Here is a 23466-nt window from a genome sequence, read left to right as displayed (position 1 = left end):
CGATGGCTCTGAGGATTTCATCCCGGTAACTAACAGCAGTAAGGGAACCATTGGCTAGCACATGGAGGTCTGTGCGACCCAGACCATTACTGTGGCCGGTTGCATAAACCATTAAGACTAGTCTTACAAGTTAGTCATACATTTTTTTCTATCATTTTTTTAATAATTTTTTTTAAATCAGTTACATAAAAACATAGACTGGCCTAATTTGATACGAAAAGTAAGACTGAATGCCACTTGCCTAACTGCTAGTGGCTCATACTAGATCTTAAGACACTGTTTTAACATAATGGCTTAGTTTATGCAACTGGCCCCTGATTCTCCGTTCCCCGCGGCATCTCCAGACTCTTTCACGTCTGTCACATGTGCTCCGTGTGAACCTGCTCTCATCCGTGAAGAGAACGGACGCCAATGAAGGATTTGAATTCTGGTGTTCTCCGGCAAATGCCAATTAAGTGACAGGTCCCACTAGAGGACGTCGGGCCCTCATGCCACCCTCATGAAGTCTGACAGTTTGGTCAGAAACATGCACACCAGAGCCTCCTGGAGGTCATTTGTTGGGCTCTGGCAGTGCTCCTCCTGTTCGTCCTCGTACAAAGTTGCTCTTCTACATCCCTGTCCAGCTCTCCTTGTGTCTCCCGGTATCTCCTCCAGGCTCTTGAAACTGTGCTGGGAAACACACCAAACCTCCTAGCGACGGCACGTATGGATGTGCCATCCTGGAAGAACTGTACTGCCACATGCTACAGACAGTGACAAGGACCCTAAAAAACACAAAACTAAAGACAAATTAGTCAGGGGAATAAGCAGAGAACCAATGTCTATGGCCACCACCTGCAAAATCATTCCCTTTTTGGAGTTGTCTTACTGTTGCCCCTCCAGTGCACCTGTTGTCAGTTTAATTTGCACCAAAGCAGGTGAAACTGATTCCCTAATTTAACAGATTGATATCCCTGAAGTTGAATTGACTTGTGTTATACTGTGATTAAGTGTTCCCTTAATTTTTTGAGGAGTGTAATGTTGCCTGCTTTCCCAAAAACAGCAGTGTCGTTTATTTAGTCGTTCTACATTCTCAACATTCGGCAACCGCTATACATTTTGACATTTTGCTTTGCTCTTTGGTTCTCTCAGGGTGTGACCGGGGCTTTGGCAGTCCTCATGAAAGATGCTATCAAACCTACGCTGATGCAGACACTGGAGGTGAGACCTCTTCCCTGTCCCTGTACCCCAAACTCTCTGTATCTTTTACACAGTCGCTCGCTTGTGTGCTATTTTTCTTATTCCGTCTCCCACACACATGCACACATAACTGTCCTATCTTGATGGAAACTCCCAAACTTGATACTCTCAGCGTTGGTGAAGTGATAGGATATTAGAGGCATGACAGAAAACACACACTCCTACAGTAACGCATGCACATCTGGTTCTAGTTTTGGCTCAGTGGGAGTGTGTCTCTGTCTTTGACTATCAAACCCTGAACACCACGAGAAAACTGGAAATGAGAAATAGACAGTGGTGAAAAGCCTGATTGTTGGAATGCCTTTCATCTTTATGGCTTTTAAACATGCTAATGACTAGTGATTGATGTTTGGTGTTTACGGGCGTATGTTTTTGCGTGTGACATGCACAGGAGTTGCGTGTTTGTAGAGAGAGCCACAGAATTACTTTGTGAAAGCTTTCCTGACCGGTTTCCTGTTTCTTCTGTGAGAAGGAATCGTATCAGAACGAACCAGGCAGCGAAGGGTTGTGGGAATATTACACGGGGCTATAATGTCCCTTCTGGGATTGGGATGCATGCGAGTGTGTGTGAACGAGTGAGAGAGGAAGTGTGTGAACGCTTGAACAAGAGGCTATGGAAGGCAGACGAAAAATGTGAGATTTGTTGAGGGTGTTAAATTTAGGGATGCACCGGTTGACCGGCCAAAAATCTGACGTTTTTTGCTTCTAGCGCGCAATCGGCAACTGGCCGGCTTTCTTTGTATTTTTCTGCTGATTTTTCCGGAAGTGTGCCCACATGCACATACGCCTATATTGCAATCATTCGCGAACATGTCACTTGTGTGTTACAAACGGAAACTGGAGAACTGAGGGAAGAGACGAGATCCGCTGAAGGGAATGAAGAGCCGAAGTTGCGCAAGCTTATCTCTCTGCGCCCTGCACAAGCGCAGATATTTTTTATTTTACCTTAAAATTACATTGACTTAATTTGATTTAAAAAGCACCTGCTGTGGCATCTTAGTTTTTTTTGTTGCACTAAACATTATTTGATTTAACATTTTGGAACAATTATATACTTTGGTTTTGTTTAATTTCACTGGTAAAGACTTTTTTTCTTTACACTGAATTTAAAAACAAATGCTGATTTAAATAACATCTTTGTTTGGATTGCAGAATATGCAGTTTTTGCCTTTAATTTCACCTTTCAGCCTTTTAATTTCCAATTCAATTTCCTGTTAATTTCAGATTGCGGACTTGTTTTCATTGGCCAAAAGCCAATTTAGCCTGTTAAATACCAAATAAACATCTTGTTCATGTATACTTTCGTTATTTTATTGTGTAAAAAAAAAAAAATCGGAATCGGCCAGTTTTCTTGAAAAAAAATCGGAATCGGCCATGTAAAATCATGATCGCTGCATCACTAGTTAAATTTGTCTCTGATAGATTGATGTTCAAGGGATAATTCACCCCAAAATTAATATTAGCCCTTGATTTAATCTCCCTGAAGTCATCCTCGGTGTATATGACATTCTTCTTTCAGACGAACACAATCAGAGTTATATCAAAAATGTCCTGGCTCTTCCAAGCTTTATAATGGCGGTGAATAAAGGATGAGATTTTGAAGCCCATCAAGGTGCATCCATCCATCATAAAAGTAATCCATACGGCGAAGCAAAACGCATTTGTGTAAGAAAAAAAACTTTCTAAACTAAAAGAACTAGCTTCTGACAGACGGCCTACGCAAGTCGACCAAAAGAGTAACCCCTGAAGCGATGTATGACGGAGGATGTAGGAGTTCACGGTTCAAACTAATAGTGCTGCGCAACAAACTCAAGCTCCTCTGACATTTCTCTTTAAAAATTCTCCTTTTAGACTTCTAGTTCATGACTGGTGGTTTGCTGTATCCTCTGTGCTTCCCTGTTCGTCAATGGTCAGGTCAAGGGTTACTCTTTCGCCGTAAATCGATGTGTACGGCCGTATGTCGGAAGCTAGTTATATTAGGAGCCGTATGGATGCACTTTTTTGGGGCGTCAAAATCTCGTCCTCCATTCAATGCCATATAAAGCTTGGAAGAGCCAGGACTTTTAATATAACTCTGATTGTATTTGTCTGAACAAAGAATGTCATATACACCTAGGATGGCTTGAGGGAGAGTAAATCATGGGCTAATATTTATTTTTGGGTGAACTAACCCTTGAACTGATTTTGTATGTCTATTATGTTAGCTGAAGTCCAGGGACAAAATTGTCCCCAGCTAAATCTGACAACCTCCCTTTGGGGACATTCAAAAACATTTGAAAAAGTATTCTTTTATGGGTAGGGTTTAAAAGTATACCCCTATTCAGATTTGCTTTGCCAAGTAAACCATTTGTTTGTGTGATGCTGAGAGAAACACCAGTCTATATATAGGAGCACTTCTATTCAGAAAAGAGGCAGCATTAAATTGATCGAAAGTGACCGTAAAGATGTTTAAATTTCTATAAGCTGTTATTTTGAACTTCATCTCAGAATCCTTAAAGGGTAACTTCAGTGATTTAGCATTAAGCTTTGTATCAGTAGAAACCCTGTAGTATATTTGAATTATGGTACTTTGCCCCCTCATATCCCCCTGAGACGAGAGAATTATGCATTTTATTTCTGGAAAAATTCCTCCGATCGGAGGATTTTGTGGCCAGAGGCTGGAGACTACAGCCAGTAGAAGAGCTAGTTCTGCATGTTATCAACCGCCCACAGGGGAGAGATCTCACTCTCAGAATATAAGACACAGATCCGCACGGACAATCATAACGGAGAGATGCAGAGCAAAGTGAGTTTTTCAACTTTTCAATTAATTCCTGTGATAGTTTAGCTTCCATATGCGATCTGCAAACGTGCCAGACTGGCGCTTAACGTTACCTCAGCTCTGCTCAGCTCTTCGATGAATGAAATCTGACTCCTGCTGCGTTTGTCCTGTGACTTTCGTTCGGCTCACTCACACTTTATTGAAAAGACACGTTCAGTTTTTAATTGTAGTGTTTATTCTCTAACTCAGTGGTTCCCAACCACGTTCCTGGAGGACCCCCAACAGTGCACATTTTGGATGTGTCCTTTGTCTGACACACCCACATCAGGTCTTGGAGTAGCTACTAATGAGCTGATGAGCTGAATCAGGTGTGTTTGATTGAGGAGACATGCAAAATGTGCACTGTTGGGGGTCCTCCAGGAACGTGGTTGGGAACCACTGCTCTAAAGTCTCGTCCACACGTACACGGGTATTTTTATAACCGGAGTTTTTCCTCCTCCGTTTTAAAAAACAATCGCGTCCACACAAGCACAGTTTTAAAAAAATCTCCGTCCACATGAAAACGCAAAACTGCGCTATGATTGGCTGCTTGATTTCCACATGGGTCCCATCCACGGCACCGATGCACTGAGGGATGCCATGGGCTCAGTGAAACCCTTCTACAAGTTTACTTTGGAATCAGTGACACTGACAGGTAACTGTAGGGGCAGGGCTCAAGTGGACTGAAGCTTCACACACTTGCCTTACTACCGTAAATCCTCTAATATAGGCCCGGGCCTTTATTTTACTCAAGCGCATCGCGGTCCAGGCCTTTATTGGAAGGAGGCCAGAATTAGAGGCAGGCCTCAATTTCTATTTGAGCAAATCAAACTACCAGTAGAATGACTAAAAATGAGATTTTGCGTCTATTTCAACCTATAAAATACTAGGTTCATTTATTGAAAACGTACAGTTACCATAACATTATGGTATGCATACAGAACATTAACAACAAATACCGGTAATTCAGGCTAAATTCCAGTGTAGAAATATGGTAACAAAAACGTAGCAAACATAGGCTACCGGTAGTGCATTGTAAACACTTAACCATACACGGTGATAATTAGGTTATTGATTCATAACAAAAGGCAACAGACACCTTACCGCTCCAAAGTTTAACCATTCCTGTCTCGTTTGGTTTGAAGTTATAAAAAAAAAAATCCTCCAATTCTGTTTAATCCTCATCCTCCTCAGTTTCCTCCTCCTTTTCATCTCTCCCTGTAAACTCCTCATCACTCGCGCCAGCCTCTACAACAAGTTAATTATTGTACAGATCCTCTTCGTCCTCCTCATGTTCCGCTGACCGCTGCGCGTCTGTTCTCATCCTCGCGCCGTAAACGTTAGCCTACCGGACCCGATGACTGAAGTCTCACGTGCGAGTCAAGAGTGAGGTGATCAGACATCCCAACCTGAAAAAAGTCATTTCAGGGAGGTATCTCTCCTAAAATTATGTAGATCACTTTTACTATTTACATAAGCTGCTTATACTACTATTTATGTAAACTGCTTTTATTTATATTTCATTGCAACTTTAAACAGGTCTAAGGAGTTTGTTGTTTTCATGTAGCCTTGGCAACTAGCCGACCTGAAAAATATGCACATGAAATGAAACTTGTTTAACTCAACCATAACATGTTAGTTACAAACTGTAGAGCGTGCAAGATTATCATTATGTTTATACTTTATACTTTCGTTTTTTTGGGGCGAGAGATAAAAGCCCGAAGAGATAAAAGCCCGCCCACACTGACAATTGATTGGTTGACTTACCGAAACAAGCCAATCAGGACGCTCTCCGTCTTACATGCGCTTCATTAGGTGCACACTAGCACACACACGTAAGGTTTCTCGCTCTCTGCCGTGCGCGCGTGCACAGTTTGTGTCTCGCATGCGCGCTCTTGCTCGCTCGCTCTAGATTGCGGGAGAATTTTACTAATTTGCGGGCATCAGGGAGCTGCTATAAATATGCGGGAGACTTGGGATGTCTGGGTGATTGACATGACCCCTGTGGTACTTGCATGTTACTATCACATGCAAGCATAATGTTGAGGCCTGCCCAGAAAAACGTTGGTTCTAATAATAGCCCCGGCCGCTATTAGAGACCGGCCTTTATTTACCTTCGGTGACAGCGAGACCGGCCAATGTTGGAGACCCGGCCGCTAATGGAATACAGGCAAATATTAGAGGATTTACGGGTATGTTGTATTTTTGTATGCTGGCGCCTCTGTTCTGCAATACAATGAGATAACTGCACATGTATCTGTATGTAATAAGCGCTGTTAGCAGAGTTATTAAAAGTTACGTCCGCCATTGCATAGACTCCACTCATGTATAAACAAAAGCGATAACGGCGCACAATCTGATGTCAAACAAAGGAGAGAACAGCGCACATTTCGACTTAACAAGCCGAAATCTCCGGTTTCACCTTCTACACGACAACGCTGTAACCGGAGTTTCTAAAAAACTTCACCCTGGCCGGAGTTTTCAAAAAAGTCCGGTTTCAGTAACCGGATACTGCGTTTGCGTGTGGACGAACAGCCAAACCGCGTAGAAAAAGCTGCGGTTTTGAAAATACCCGTGTTCGTGTGGACAGGGCCTAACTGAACTAAATTATTGTATTACTATGAAGATCAAAATGACGCTGGGGGCGGTGTACGGAGTGGCCTCGTAGGGCAGTGAACCAAGTGCATTCTGGGAGTTGTTGTCTTTCATCCACATGAGACAAAAATACATTTTCTCAGTCTAGAAGGCACCAAATTCAAAAATAATTTCACATTTCTGCTGCATAAATGACCCAGTTTAAATACAAAGCTTAATGCTAAATCACTGAAGTTACCCTTTAAATTGATCACAATCTCAGCAAAAAAATATTAAGCAGCACAACCGTTTTCAACATTGAAACTAAATGTTTCTCAATCAATTTGTATTTAAATATGGAAGTCATTTAGAGTCAATAACTACACAATCAGAACAAACATCAAAATAAGGTTGAATATTTTGCCTATTAAATAAGCATAGCCAACCTGTTCCCATCTGCTTTGCTTTTTCTCACTTGGTTTTTCCTGTTTTGTAACTTTCCTGGCTTGGCATGCCAAATCTCTCCTCTTTTCCACACTCACAGGGCAAAGGGCTCCAATCTTTCCCTTTCCAGTGTTTCTGATATTGTAGTTTTTTTTTATTTATTTCTGTAAAACTTTTCCAGAGGACAGCTCACTGGAAAACCATACACTCTCTTTCCATCACTCGTTCTTCCACGTTGACCTGTTGACAAGCTGCCACTGATGTACACTTTGCGGGCAGACTTGTTGCATTAAATTGATTTTGTTGAATTGTTTTGCAGATGAAACAAAGTGACTAGTTGATCTTTATCAGTACTGATTAAATTTGGTCTGAGATGTTTTTAAACTTGTGAATCGTATTTAGGCTACAGTTGTTTTTGCTGGCTTGTTTTTTTTTTTGACAGTGCGGAGTCAGTCAATTTGATATTGAAGGTTTTTCATTTTCAATAATAAAAATGCATGTTATATATTGCCAAAAGTATTGGGACACCCCTCCAAATCATTGAATTCAGGTGTTAAATCACGTCCAATGGCCACAGGTGTATAAATCAAGCACTGGACATGCAGACGCTTCTACACACATTAGTGAGAGAATGGGCCGCTCTCAGGAGCTCAGAGAACTCAAGCGTGGTACCTGTGCAATAAGTCCATTCAGGAAATTTCCTCATTTCTAAATATTCCACGCTCAACTGTTAGTGGTGTTATAACAAAGTGGAAGCGATTGGGAACAACAGCAACTCAGCAACAAAGTGGTAGGCCATGTAAAACCACAGAGCGGGGTCAGCGCATGCTGAGGGTCACAGAAGTCGCCAACTTTCTGCAGAGTCAAAAGCTACAGATTCTTTGTGGCCTTCAGATGAGCTCAAGAACAGTGTGTAGAGCTTCATGGAATGGGTTTCCATGGATGAGCAGCTCATGCAAGCCTTACATCACCAAGTGCAATGCAAAGTGAGGGATGCAGTGGGGTAAAGCGCGCCGCCATTGGACTCTAGAGCAGAGGAGACGTGTTCTCTGGAGTGACCAATCACGCTCCTCCATCTGCCAATCCCATGGACGAGTCTGGGTTTGGCGGTTGCCCGGAGAACGGGACTTGCCTGACTGCATTGTGCCAAGTGTAAAGTTTGGTGGAGGGGGGATTATGGTGTGGGGGTTGTTTTTCAGGGGTTGGGCTTGGCCCCTTAGTTCCGGTGAAAGGAACTCTTAATGCTTCAGCATACCAAGACATTTTGGACAATTTCATGCTCCCGACTTTGCGGGAACCGTTTCGGGATTGCCCCTTCCTGTCCCAACATGACTGCGCACCAAGGCCTGGTCGCACATTCGTTTGACGGGAGGTGAAACTTCCATGGTGGCGTAGGTGCTCCCAGCAGACATTAGCTGCGACATACATGTAAACAAAAAAGGCAAAATGTGAGACTACGGACATTTTCCTCTTTGTACAGTAATAATTTGATAGTAATACAAACCTTAATTTCATTCAGGAATTTTCCCTAAGGAAGTTTTCTCTCAGAGCAGAACACAAAATGACCGTTGACAAATGTTTCTAGTTTAACCGGTTTGGCACAGACTACTCAACATTGGGTTAAATTGACCCAGCGCTGGGTAGGTACTGTATGCAGGGTTTTTCCTGGGTCAAAAATGGTCTTCGGTGGCTGACAGACATGGTCATCCATACACACACACACGCACAGTAAAAAAGTACCCTACCCACGTGATCTGCAAGCGCAATACTGACAATACATTTTAGATAAATTCAAAGAAATGTTGTAATTTTTGTTTATCTTATTTTGATACCTTATTTTTACACTATTTACAGATAATTGCTTATATAATCATATCAATATTAAAAAGTAGTATTAAAAAAATTATCAAATAGCCTAATTTTCTGCCATATACAATTTCATAAAATTATCAGTTAGCTAATAACAAATTTGTTCTGGGTTCACCTCACTCCAGTCTAAATGATTTATAGGCTATTTATTTACACATTGTGAACATAAATAAGCTGAAAGACTGTGGATAATTAAAGCTAACTCTTACACCTACTCTTGCTAAATTGGGTGAGCACACTTGTGTTCTCATTTCAGAGGTGTTCAGAGTAAATGATTAAACTGATTCGTGAGTTCAGTGTTGGACAGTTCAGTTGTTCTAACCAGTCGTTAAAATGATTCGGTTCAAAGGAGTCATTAGGTTGCGAATCGGACATTAGCAGACGCATTGTGTGCGAATCCCTTCTGTTAGAACATCGCAAAAGATTTGTCAACACACAGAAAACACTTCATAACCGGATAGGATTTGTTTCCCATTTATTCAAAGTATGGTTTATGTCAGCTGGTCAGAGAAGAGTCAACATATTTTATAGCGTAATTCACACCCAGCGGTAATTCAAGGAAAACATCGTCTGATAGCGCCACGTGCAACATGGATTCGGTCTTCCGACCTTTTGATTTTGATTAACGTAATATGTGAAATATTAGAAAGCTAAGAATGCTTATTTTGAAGACAGAGAGAGTGCGAGCGGGGGAGGAGCTCTGATCGTTCTCTCTGTCACTCAGTCACAAGCGCAGCATCTATTCTACATCACTCCTAAATCACAATAACTCATCAAATAAGGCTTTGGCGGGACAAAAATTTGTTTTGGCGGCCGCCAAAAATTTTTCAATGAAGGAAAAACCCTGCTGTATGTGAGGGGGTTCATCATTTGACCCAGCCAGCTGAGTTACAGAAAACTACCCAGCAATGTTTAAAAATATGAAAAATAACCCAATAAAATGACCCAGCAGACTGAACCCAGCATTCCACAAACTAAATAACAAAATGTTTTGTTTTTAATTATGAATCAAATAAATCATGAAATAGTTTTTTAACAAATGTATTGAAGTGAACTGAATCTATTTGATTGATCTCAGGCAGGCTTGTTACTAATCATGTCTCAAAATGGACTTGGTTCCCTTACCTCACTTGACTCGTCTTTTGGCCCTTTGAGTCTCAAAAGGTGATGTGCTAGTGTAGATGTAATGTTTATATCTGCACCTGCAGAGTAGCGGAAGGAGGATGCAGTGATAAGAGTTCATGTAAATAAAGGAAGGTTGTCTCCATTGATGAAGCGCTTTTTTTCTTCAGCCGTCCATCCTTTTCCTGAACTTGAATGACTTCACCATCACTCCATCCTTTGTTTTGTATGTACTCCCTTTCCATCTTCCTGCACTCTCTCCTTCCTGTCCCTTCAGCATGTGGTGTCGCTTTTCAGTGTTTGGGAAGTTACAGAGGACCTCAGGGTCATCAGTTCAAACCACACATTTTCATTCTGAGATTAAAATGCTTTCTGGCTGATTACGATGATGCAACAGACTTTCAGAATGTTTAAAGTGTACTGTAGTTGAAGATAAAATGGAGCTCAACCACATGATTGACCACTTGAACCCTACAGCTTCAGTATTGTCAGTCGCCAGCTCATAACAGGCCATTTCTACTGTAGTTTTCAGGTAATCTTGAGGCACAGTGTGTGCTAATATTTTGTCTGGATTGGTTTGCACTGATATTGTTTGTCTTTTGTCGTGTCAGGGTACTCCCGTGTTTGTGCATGCTGGACCTTTTGCTAACATCGCCCATGGAAACTCCTCTGTCTTGGCAGACAAGCTGGCTCTCAAACTGGTTGGAGAAGAAGGCTATGTTGGTGGGTGCACACACACACACACACACACACACACACACAAACAAACACATTCAGTCGCACACCACTGCGTTTGCTTTTTAAAGTCGCATGCTTTCATTGACTGGAGACAAAGGCTATGCTGGGGGTAAGTTACAACAGGTTCAAACCAGACTCCTGCTCCTGAGTGGTTGCACATGCTCATTGGCCTCCACAGCTTCAATAAAATCACAAAGAACGGGTGTTGTGCAAAATTCGATAACCCTAATCAACCGGCCCTATGAAATCTGTTTTATTTCCCAAATTCCATGTTATTTCCTGTTTCATTCATCAAAAATTCCATGACGTTGCGCATTAAACAGTAAATTCCGCCCAGTCCTAGGGCCCTACAATTGATAAATAATTTAAACACACAATGAAATACACTACTGTACATCATGTAATTGAAAATATTACATATATTAAACATTTCTGTTCAAAAGTTTGTTAGTATGGCTCACCAAGACTCAGTGGCGCAAAAAGTCTCTGGCACTGGGTAGTTGCGCCCCTGCCAAGACTGCATTTATTTGATCAAAAATGTTTATTTTGATCAGTCTTCAGTGTCACATGATCCTTTGGAAATCATTCTAATATGATGATTTGATGCTCAAGAAACATTTCCTATTATTATCAATGTTGAATCAACAGATATGCTGCTTAATATTTTTGTGGAAACTAGGGATGCACCGAATATTCGGCCACCGAAAATTTTCGTCCGAAAATGGCCCAAAAGTGCATTTTCGGTTTTCGGCCGAAATACTTTTATCACCGAAACAATACGGCTGAAATGTTGTGATAACGCAAACAGAAACCGCGACCTGCACGTGCTTGTGTGGACGTATTTCAGTATATCTGAGAAACACCCACGTCTGCTCCATGCACAAGCACTGACAGCGAAAGAAACTCGAGCTACTCTTTAGTGAGAGCTGTTCAGTGCAACAGCTCATGTTCTCGATGAGAAGAGGACCAGACTTCACTCTGAAACCCAACGGTTTCCCAATGCAATCTTTAACAATGGGCATGTTTTAAGCGCGGAACACACTTCAATCCGAGTTCCCACACCAACATCGATCAACATGTATCACGAAATTCAAATGATTAATGCCGTTTTGACGCTCTTCAATGTGGCACCACTGATCACATCACAGTTCAAGCGGCGTGAACTTAACGCGGTCATCTGTGAGCGCGATCGATCATCTTTTCCTTAATAATAAACATGAATGAACATCTGAAGGTGTGTTGAGGATGCATTACAACTTACTGTCACGTATCATATGTGGTGTAATCGCTAAATCAGTGTTTCAACGGCGGAAAGGCCTCAATATAACTGCTGTAAACTAAACAGTCAGCATCACATTTACCTCAGGCAGTCATTCAGTGTCCACAGCTGTGAGTTCACTAGAGAAATCAACTCTTTCACTAAATATATGACCTATATTAGCCAATATATTCATTATATTCTACTTAACCTGTTAATGATGTCTTGATTATTTCATGTATGTTTAAATAAACCTGTCATGAAAATGACAGACACAAATGATCATATTTCAACAACGAATTGGATAAAAAATATTTTATGATTAGATTTAGAAGTTATTGCAAAAACTGCCTTATGTGAAGTTTACATGTTTGCATACTGTGTTATTTGAATGTTGATTATTAAACCTAAAAATAAATAGCAACTGAATTTAGGCTAATAGTTTGGGCTCTGTCGTTAACCTTTAATATTAATGTGCAAGTAAGGGCTCCCTTTATAGTTTACAGTAATATCTTCAATAAACATTTAGTTATAATTTAATTCATTTAAGGACAGATGCTTTTTTTTTTCTCCAGTAAACAAATAAAAATAAATAAAAAGCCATTTTGTAAAACTGCTGTACCGAACCGTCAGTTTTGTGCACCGCTACACCCCATTCTACAGTTAACATGTGGGCTATGGCAGTCTTTGCTTTGATACACTATTATGTTGAAGGCCAACCGAGAAAATAGTTGTATCTTTAAGCAGTTGCACTTGTTCTGAATGCACTTTCTTGTAGTAGTCCTACATAGAAATTTTTTTAAATGCACTTGACCTAAATGCACTTTGTTTTTATGAGAGAACATTTAATTTAAATCCTTTCTGTAGGCCTGTACATTATTATTTAATGTACACATGAGTGGGGTCAAGTTAAACCTTTTAGTTTGAATTTTATTTTATACTGTGCATTGTTGCAATGTGCTAAATAAATATTGGCATAATTTGTAATTGATTTATCCTTTGAAACTTTAATATTAATTTATGCAACTGCAATGCCTTGATTTTCGTAAAGTTAGTCCACAGTCATAGCCATAAATGCAATGGTACTAATAATTGGCATAATTTCTTTCGGTGTTTCGGTTTTTGGCCTTGGTTTCCTCTTTTTCGGTTTTCGGTTTCGGCCAAGAATTTTCATTTCGGTGCAACCCTAGTGGAAACCGTTATACTATTCATCAAAGCTTCCTGTAAAAAAGTAAGTTTAAAAGAACAGTATTTATGTCTTTTGTAACATTACAAGTGTCTTTACTGTCACTTTTGGTCAATTTAAAACATTCTTGAAAAAAAAAAGTATTAAATTCCTCCCCCAAAAGGAAGTCTTCACCCAAACTTTTGAATGGTAGTGTATCGTTTTGACTTGCACATGTAGCAGCTTGCATTAGGGTAGTTTTTAGACTTGGAGGCTAATCAGTTAATGTTATTCTAAGTGGGTAATTGGCTCGTGGCATGCCTTGTTGTTATGCTAAACTGGAAGAAAATAAGCAGGGTTTAATTTTTAACAATGTATGGCTTATATGTATGGCTTTGGTTATACGTTAAGACGACAACAATTCTTAATTAATTTATATAATTAATAAAATACAATTAAATTAAATTTGGAATTTGGTACAACATTGAATCCTTTATCTTAAAACCCAGAATAATGTTTGTTGTTGTTGTTGTTGTTGTTGTTTTTTAAAGCTGAATCCAACTAAACCTTTCAGTGTCGCCACACCTGAACATACAGGCCTGTAACTAACTAACTAACTAACACACACACACACACACACACACACACACACACACACACACCCATAACCTACCCATCACAGGAAACTGAACAGTTTACTTTCTGTGAAAAAAAAAACTCATTCTGTGTGATTTATAAGCATTTTGAAAAGTGAGGAGATGGGTAACATCCTCATATTTCACCCTCTTTTTGTAAAACCTGTGTCATACCCATGTCATTATACACATTTGTGTCCTGATATTTCACAAAAACATGCCCACACACACTAACCCCACCCCTATACCCATCACACAAAACTTTATGCATTTTTACATTTTTAAAAGAACTCATTCTGAATGATTTATAAGCTTCTGTGCCCATGAGGACCTCAATTTAGGTCCCCACAGTGACTCGAGTCCCCATGATTCAGTGTGCATTCAGGTTTCCACCGGGATAGAAAAACATGAACACACACACACACACTTTATCTTTCCATCTCTCCTTCACTTTATCACTTCCGTTTTCCATTTCTCTCTCATTCCTTTGCTCCTCTCTATCCTCTTCATTCCCTGTCCCTCCCCTGCTCAGCGACATGCCCCAGACACTGAAAGAATGCTGGGAATGGCGGAGGCCCTGTGGTCCACGCTAAGAGCAGTGTAAGCTTCACCCCTTCATTTAAGGACAAGCTGAAGTGTGTGAGCCCAATGAAAACACAGCTTACCAAACTGGCCAAGAGCCGTGTTGAGTTACAGCCTCTGGAATTTGAGATGCTTTTTCTGCTAGCGTGTAAATAGTCAATTCGTTTGAAAGGGAACTTTTAGGGCTGCACGATTATTCAAGATTTAGAAACCAAAATTGTTACTATGGCTTAGCGTGATTTATCACATTGTAAAGGCTGTGGTTTAATAAAATAAATATATGCGCTGCGTGTTTCAGAGTGAAGCGAGGCACAGTGTTCCTATGCGTACAGTGTTTTCAGCATCTGGCTGATGAGCTTTAGGGGCTCCTGTGGTTTTCTTTAAAAATGAAAGTTTGATGGTTTAATGTTTTAATATAAAGAAATTAAGTAATAATAATCATACTACTAATACTAATAACTGTGATTGGGGGCCAAGCACTGGAGGTGAATAGGCACCTGTTGTAATCGTTGCCGTTATTATTCTTCCGTTTCTTCTTCCAATTTGGAAGTCTATGGCAGCCCCATCGAACCGCTTTCATTAAAGTTTTTAAATTTCTTTTGCAGACAGATAGAGGACAGTCTGAACTGTCACTATTGCAAATTTGGAGTCTCTAACTCAATCCCTCTAGCGCCACCAACTGTCCAAAGTTGCACTTACTTTTATGCTAATAACTTTTGAACTGTAAGGGCTGATTCCTTGGCTCAAGGCAATTCAACGTGATTTTACGGCATTAAATTTATTTTTTGCCATTTTTGAATTTTCCGAAAAACCTACTTTACCTAGACGGTTTGTCCGATTTTCACAAAAATGTAACCACATCATCTTCAAACTGTTCTTGAATAAAGAATTCGACAGTCGCGAAAATGAACGTGATTCAACGCTTTAGCATATTCTGACCAGACTTGGTGTATGTTATGACAACCACCTGATTGTACCTGGCTGCACAGTTTCGGCGCAGCGCAACCTAGTGTTCACAAAACTGGTCTCTTTAGATTCGGTTTAGCACGCAGAGTTGAACGATACCCAACTTTCCCATGTAGGCCATTTGAATTTTGTCATAAAATGCTGTATGGTTACAAAACTCGGCATATGTCCTCAGCACCATGCCCTGAAGGTACTCAAGACGTTTTGAGGCAGCGCCTCACCTTGTGGTAAAAAATAAATGTCCAAAAATGCGAATAACTTTTGATTAAATTAGCCTATTGTAATGGGCCTATTGTAAACTGCTCTTAATAGATTCCTTGGGTCATGCCGAGCACATAGATCCCAATTTTACCATAGTCGGCTGAACTTCCGGTCTCCCATTTTGATATTCTTTAAAAAACATATTTTCCTAACTCCTCCTAGACCGTTGGTCTGATTTTCACCAAAATCGAATTGCATCATCTTCAGACTGCCTACAAAAAAGTTATGGATTTCGTGTTGATAGGCGAAACCTTTTTTGTATGCCACAGCAACAAAAGTTCATGTCATGATGCCAAAATGATTCTTAGGCTGTATCTCTGCAATGCTTTGACATATTGACACTTCACATGCGTCATTGTCACCTTACTCTGACCACAACACATCAATTTGGCCACAGCGCCACCTGTTGGTCAAAAGTGATAAACCTTTAAATCAAGTTACTAATTCTGAGTTCACACCAAACTCGAATAAAGCGCCAAAATCACGTCTACCGCGTCTAGCTGGACGCTTGAACATTTTGAATCCATTCGCGCGTCCACAGCGAATTTGACGCGCATATAAATCGAACGTTTGAAGCGAAATAGACGCGCGTTCAAGGAGCTCCAGGAGAAATATGTCATAAAACACCACTCTGCCTCTTTTCATTTTCATCAAAAATATATATTAAACATTAATAGCCACACAAATGTGGTCCAGGCAACTCCTACATTATCTTCACTGCATGTATATTTAAATATCCTAAAAAATAAAGTTATGAAACTTCTTTTTGCCCTCAGTCAAAACGATTTGGCAGACAACAAATGATGATTCATGAGAGCAAAGATCGCCCGTTAGATCCCAAGACGAACACAAGACGAACCAGGACAGGACATCAGAGCCAGCGGCAAACGTCAGAAGGACTAGCCGAGGAAAGGCTGCTCTCGCCGGGGTTAATGAGCGCTTAGCGCCGCTGATCGACTGGATCTCACAACTCACAAAAACGCAAGATTCATTTTTTGTAAATAGGCGCTCTCTTTATAAACCACAGATTTGTCATTAAAATTCTGTCAGTAATTACTTACTCTCATGTCGTTCGACACCCGTCAGACCTCCGTTCATCTTCAGAACACAAATGAAGATATTTTAGTTGAAATCTGATGGCTCTGAAAGGCCTCCATTGGCACAATGGCACGGTTCACTCTCAAGACCCATAAAAGGTACTAAAGACGTCGTTACAAAGTCCATCTCACTACAGTGGTTCAACAATAACTTTATGGAGTGACGAGAATAGTTTTTGTGCGCAAAAAAAACCTAAATAACGACTTATATAGTGATGACGATTTCAAAACACGGCCTCATGAAGCTTCGAAGCGTTATGAATCAGTGAGTCGAATCATGATTCGGATCGCGTGTCAAACCGCCAAACTGCTGAAATTTGGCGATTCAAACTGCTGATTCGACTCACTGATTCATAACGCTTCGAAGCTTCATGATGCCGTGTTTTGAAATCATCATCACTATATAAGTCATTATTTAGGGTTTTTTGCGCACAAAAACTATTCTCGTCACTCCATAAAGTTATTGTAGAACCACTGTAGTGAGATGGACTTTGTAACGACGTCTTTAGTACCTTTTAAGGGTCTTGAGAGTGTAAAGTGCCATTGTGCCAATGGAGGCCTTTCAGAGCCATCAGATTTCAACTAAAATATCTTCATTTGTGTTCTTAAGATGAACGGAGGTCTGACGGGTGTCGAACGACATGAGGGGAAGTCATTAATGACAGAATTTTCATTTTTGGGTGAACTAACCCTTTAATATTGAAATCACTCGCTCCTGGCGCTCTATTCGCTTTTGGTGTGAATGCAGCATAATGATGGTATTAACGATTTTTCAGCCATTTTGCTTAAAATGATCTGAATGTGTCTTTAATTGCTCATTGTTGCAGTTGGTCTGATGCTCCCAGCCATGTTGGCATGACTTATCATGTATTTGTACTTGGCACCGATAAATCCTGCTTGCAGCTATATTTATTTCTATAGTCATATTGATATATACATATGGTTTACTGTATTTCGAAAGACAAGGAACTAGGACCCCTCTCTCTTGTTACATTCAAAGAAGTTCATATTAGACTTGGAGCATCAGCATCAACAAACAGCAGGAATGCTGGGAGTTTGTTGACTTTAGGGAGATGTTAGTGAAGGAGGGGGACGCGTGTATGCGTTACCTGAAGCCAAGGTATGTGTGGTATGTAGTGTTTTTGCTGTGGGTGAGAGGGAGGACGTTGCCTATCAGCTGATTATACACAACAGATCCGCTTCACAGGAAAACCACTGCAGTGCTCAGGAATACCACAGCGGCATGGTAGTAACCTTTACTCTACTCCAACTAAACTGATTACACTCAGGCCTCAGACGGATAGATGTGCTGATAATTCTGAATTCTAGGAAAGTTCCTGGAAGGCGATAACATACTCCCAACTCACATTCTCTCTCAGACCCGAGACGGCTGTAAATCTGAGCCGGATTGGTGTGTGGATGACACGAGGCCTGGTGATGTACACTCGTTTATTGGGAGTTTTATATAGGAGGTGGTTTACTTTCATACAGCAGCTGCTCTTCCCAAGGTCATAAGCGCGGCCTCCAGGATAACGCTCTGATTCTGTGATTTTCTTTTTTCTTCTGGCCTTTCACACACGCATACATAAGCAAAATTACTACAGATAACTGCAACAGTAGGCTCATCTCGTGCTTTAATATTGACAGTGAATTTTGAGGTTTAAGTGCTGTGCACCTCCTTCTAGTGTTGTAGTCAAGACCACCTAAACCATGATGAGACCAAGACTTTGTGAGGTTTAGACCAGACCAATGGTGCGTCTGAAATCACCTACTGTCTGAGTAGGTACTACATTTAATACCTACCTACCAGTATGAATGTTATCCGGATGTACTACATCTTCCAAGTTGACATTATCACATGACCTACCAGCGTCAGTTGCGTCGCTTCATCTCCATTCACAAATCCTCTCCAATGGACTTCAATGTCCATCAAATGCGCACTTCTGGCCGGAAGTTGTAGGTTATCCAGGAACTGTTTTTTGAATACTACGAATTCAGACATTCTACTCTGTTGGCATACTGTTTTTTGGCATACTATATAGTAGAGAAGTATTCGATTTCGGACGCAGCGCAAGACCAAGGCAGGGTGAGTCCAAGACCCAGACCCAAGACCCAAGACCCAAGACCCAGACCCTGACCCTGACCCTGACCCTGACCCTGACCCTGACCCTGACCCAGACCAAGACCCAGACCCAAACCAAGACCCAGACCCAGACCCAGACCCAGACCCAGACCCAGACCAAGACCCAGACCAGCACTCCTCAAAATCAATTGTTTTGAGAAATGTGTTATACACTGCCCGGCCAAAAAAAAAGTTTGGATTTAAATAGGCAAATGCTTAAGAGTCAGTGATTGGATCATTATTGCAGTGATTATTATGTTTCTAGCATGTTAAATGTCTGGCAACAGTTCTTCCAACCCTAATTGATGGAGTGTGTAGCTTTTCATTTATTAAACAACGTATGAAGACACATCATGGCCATATTCCAGGATGACAATGTCAAGATTCATCAGGCTCAAACAATGGTTGGGAGGGAGCATGAAGGATCATTTTCAACTCTTGAGTCCAGACCTTAAACTCATTGAAAGTCTTTGGGATGTGCTGGAGGAGACTTTACACAGTGCTGGACTCTTGCATTTTCAATACAAGATCTGGAACAAAAATATACGCACCTCTTGATGGAATTAGTCCAGCAATCTGTAAAGTCTCCTCCAGCACATCCCAAGGACTTTCAATGAGTCTAAGGTCTGGACTCAAGAGGTGAAAATGATCCTTCATGCTCCCTCCCAACCATTCATTCACATGTTATGAGCTTTTCGTGAGTTCTCAGCTGGTAAAAAAAACCATATGTACACGCATAAAATGATGGCGTTTAATCCAGCAAACAGCATTGTTTTGAATGTTCGGTAAGCAGCTCTGTCGCGAAATATACGTCATATAAGCCGACCAATCAGGTTGTGACCGTATCCCTATGCCTTTGGTTCGGTAACTTTAGGTTCGCTGTTAAAAATGCCAGTGTGAACACTAAGCGGACCAGGACTATATGTTTTGTTTATGTTTTTTGGTCCGGACCTAACGAACCAAACTACAAGTGTGAACGCACCCTTAGTCTGAGACAAGACCAAGTACGAATGCTGTTGAGACCGAGACAAGAAATGCTCTTAAGACTGATCTTGAGTACTACAACACTATCCCTTCCTTCATTCATATGCATCCCCTCCTGCCTTACTTTCAATCTTTACCCTAACCTTAACCATCACCACTAAGTGCCTAACCACTACCCTAACCTTAACCCTAAAACCAAGTCTTAACCCTCAAACGGCCATTTAAAGGGGTTGTCAGAATGTAAGGACTGGCTAAAAGTTCCTCACTATTCTCACTTTGTCCTCACGCCGATGTACATACACACATACACTACCAGTCAAAAGTTTGGACACCCTTTCAGAATGGGAAAGTGTGTCCAAACTTTTGACTGGTTAGTGTACATACACACACACACACACACACACACACACACACACACACACACACACACACACACACACACACACACATGCAGAGCCTCAGAAAATATGCCAGACCTCTCTGGTGGAAATAACAACATTACCCTTCCCATTCCCTCCTGCTCCAAAGGCCTGGGAAGTAGCACAGGAAGCTTGCAGGGTTCTGGGAAAAATGGATACGTGGAAAGACTCCACACGTGCTTACTATTCATTGGCACATACACACATTAATACTGACCTGTTCAAACACAAACAGTAGATGTGTCTCTCACAGAAAACAAACAAAAGTGGCATGAAAATAATTGAAAACATCTGATCAAAACATGTGTTGAACACCACTGTCAGACTCAGCACTGATCTCTCACTCATGATGGCAGGAACACATGTGGAGCACTTGCTTGCTCACTTAAAATGCCTCTAATTATATCCTTATCATAAATGAATGGCAAAAACTCTTCCTGTAATGTGGGGACAATTAGATCATTACGCAACTGTAGGTGGCTTTCATGTGTACGTGTGAGAAGGCATGTTTATCTGGCTCTGTGCAGTGATAATAAGGCATGGATGCAGAAATGTTTGTTTATATCAGTATCAGTTATATAAATGTCTTATTCATAAAAGCCCTCAACATTGTTTGGTTTCCTGCTCCTTCCTTGCTCAGTGACGGAGGCTGGCTTTGGTGCGGACATTGGCATGGAGAAGTTCTTCAACATTAAGTGTCGGACGTCTGGGCTGAGGCCTGATGCTGTGGTGCTGGTAGCCACTGTACGGGCTCTGAAGATGCATGGAGGTGGACCAAATGTAAGTGTGTGTGTGTGTGTGTGTGTGTGTGTGTGTGCATATTCACATATCCCTTCATATGCATGACTGCATTAAAAATACATTTGATGTATCTGTATTTTTAAAGGTTACAGCTGGTGTACCACTGCCTAAAGAATATATTGATGAGGTAAGCAATGTTTATTTCCCAATCTTGCATCGTGCACTATTGATTTAGTGATTTTAATTTTAGTAAGAGCAAGATGTTTTCTTTTTTTAACCCTAAAAAGCCATAGAGCATAAAGAGAATTCAGAAAATTAATTTATTGCTATTTTCCGTCGTCTTAGGGCAAATGTGAAAAATGTAAACATGACTTTTATTTTTGTCATGTTTTATTTTATTTTGAAAAAATAACGCTTGCAATGAATTGCATCATTAACATGAATAAATGTAAAAATAATTTTTAACATTAAAAAATTATGTATGCATAATCAAGTAAACCCAAGTTGCTTCAGTCCTGTAAATGTTTATCTTTCATTTATTTTACAAAAATCATTAAAGATTTATGAGCAAAAAATACTTTACTTAATTAATAAAAGTATGAACTATCAATCCGAGGACAGAAGGCACGTAGTAGATTGTGTACAACAGGTTTTTCAGGTAAGTTTTGGTCATATTGATAATTTCTAGAAATATGCATATTATACAGTAGGCTATAATATATTCATAAATAGGCATTATAATTATTGTTCAACAGAATTTAACAAAGAATGTTTGTTTAGTTTAATGTATGAGAGAATGAATGTTTTTAAAAATGTAGCTAAAATGGCCAAACAAGTCATCTTTTTTCAATTAATTTAAACCCCCAACGGGGCGATGTATCCTGGGGGTTGCAAACATTTACAGATTATGAAAAATGTAAAAACTAAATATATAACATTTCAACAAACGTAATAAGCTAACGCTTAACTCTTTAAACATGCAAGTCCCCTCCAAATATTGTGAAATATATCGACTTTTATATAAAGGCGAGTAGATTTCCCACCGCAGGTGGTCATGTTGTTTTTAAATGCTGCCCATGAGCTAAAGAATGCATGAAGGAAGTCGCTAGATCTAAATATTCACAACAAACACCCTTTCAACATGAAACCAAGAAATGCGACTTTTCCTGCCTCTCCCCACAGCCTCTCAAAAGTCTGTCATCCATCATTTTAGGGTTAACACAACTTATGTACTATCCTACTCCAACAATAAGTGGCGATATTGCTCCCCACAGGCAGGATGAAAATAAAGAGGGTTGGAAGGAGGTCGGGGAGTAAATGAATGAGTGTTTGAGCAAAGGCCCAGAGCACATCTCCAGCTCCCCTCTTCCTCCCTAATGTGGTTTGTGTTATTCAATTAACAGGGTAAATACAACCTGTGTTGTTGAAGCTACAGACACACAGGCGTAATGGGAGTTGTAGTCTAAGAAATGCCGTACCTGCTTTTCATCAGTCTCTCTAAAGCAACCCAGCTGAGAAAATAACTCAAGTGCTTAAGCTAATTGTGTGGTTCTGTAATGAGAAACAGAAAGCAGCAAAGCATGTCTCCTGAGCTTTGGAGCGCTATTCTCCGAGGCTGGTTCTGCTCCGTGAGCGAGAGACGGAAGTGTCCTCTGAAAGCTAAGCTGGTTTGATGACGTATGACTCCTTTCATGAAGGGATCCTGATGAACCATTCAGATCAAACTAAGATTTGAATGCTTTCCATGTTTGTCTAGGTCATTTCTCTAAAATGCACTTACTTTAAAGCTTCTGAATTAAATGTTAAATGTGACTTTCTTGATCAGAATTTGCAGCTGGTTGCAGATGGCTGCAGTAACCTGAAGAAGCAGATTCAGATCGCTCATCTCTTTGGAGTCCCGGTGGTGGTGGCTCTGAATGTCTTCAAGTAAGGATTGATCTAGAAAAACTCATTCTCCAGCATGCATTCATGGTTCATTAAACCATTAAAAAAACAGCCATGGCTGACGCAAACTATACCAATAGTTAAAGGGGTCCTGTTATGCTTTTCCACTTTTTCAGCTTTAGTTAGTGTGTAATGTTGCTGTTTGAGAATTAAAAACATCTGCAGGGTTACAAAGCTCAAAGTCCACTCCAAAGGGAGATATTTTATCTAACAGAATTCACTTTGCAAGAGATTGGACTACAATGTGTTTTTTCCTGGCTTTGTGAAGTCATAATGTTACTCATTTAAATGATCAGCGCCGATGGAATATGCGGAAAAGGGTGCGAGGCCTGTCTGAGCTGCATTAGAGGAGACAGACACTAGCTATGATTCCAACCACCTATTTTAATGCACATTTTGGGATATTGCATCAAAATACTGAATGGAAACGCCAAGATGCGCATAAATTCCAAAAGTTCTCGTTTGAGTCTGAGAAATTTTCTATCCGATAAGGATGTGCATAAACT

General features: G+C 40.5%; 1 protein-coding gene across 2 annotated transcripts in view; it reads left to right on the top strand.

Moving 5' to 3' along the window:
* The window catches only part of mthfd1l (methylenetetrahydrofolate dehydrogenase (NADP+ dependent) 1 like), a 75900-nt gene that overhangs the window by 33506 nt on the left and 18928 nt on the right, over positions 1-23466 (top strand). For both annotated transcript variants that reach the window (XM_079830620.1, XM_079830621.1), the window contains 5 exons: positions 1132-1200; positions 10660-10771; positions 20916-21055; positions 21162-21203; positions 22842-22942. In XM_079830620.1, the coding sequence (XP_079686746.1) occupies positions 1132-1200; positions 10660-10771; positions 20916-21055; positions 21162-21203; positions 22842-22942 (464 nt within the window). The remainder of the gene's footprint in view (positions 1-1131; positions 1201-10659; positions 10772-20915; positions 21056-21161; positions 21204-22841; positions 22943-23466) is intronic.

The sequence above is a fragment of the Gobio gobio genome (genome assembly GCF_949357685.1).
Source record: "Gobio gobio genome assembly, chromosome: 12".
In the NCBI taxonomy this organism is placed as follows: domain Eukaryota; kingdom Metazoa; phylum Chordata; class Actinopteri; order Cypriniformes; family Gobionidae; genus Gobio; species Gobio gobio.
This window is presented reverse-complemented; position numbering and strand designations above follow the sequence as displayed.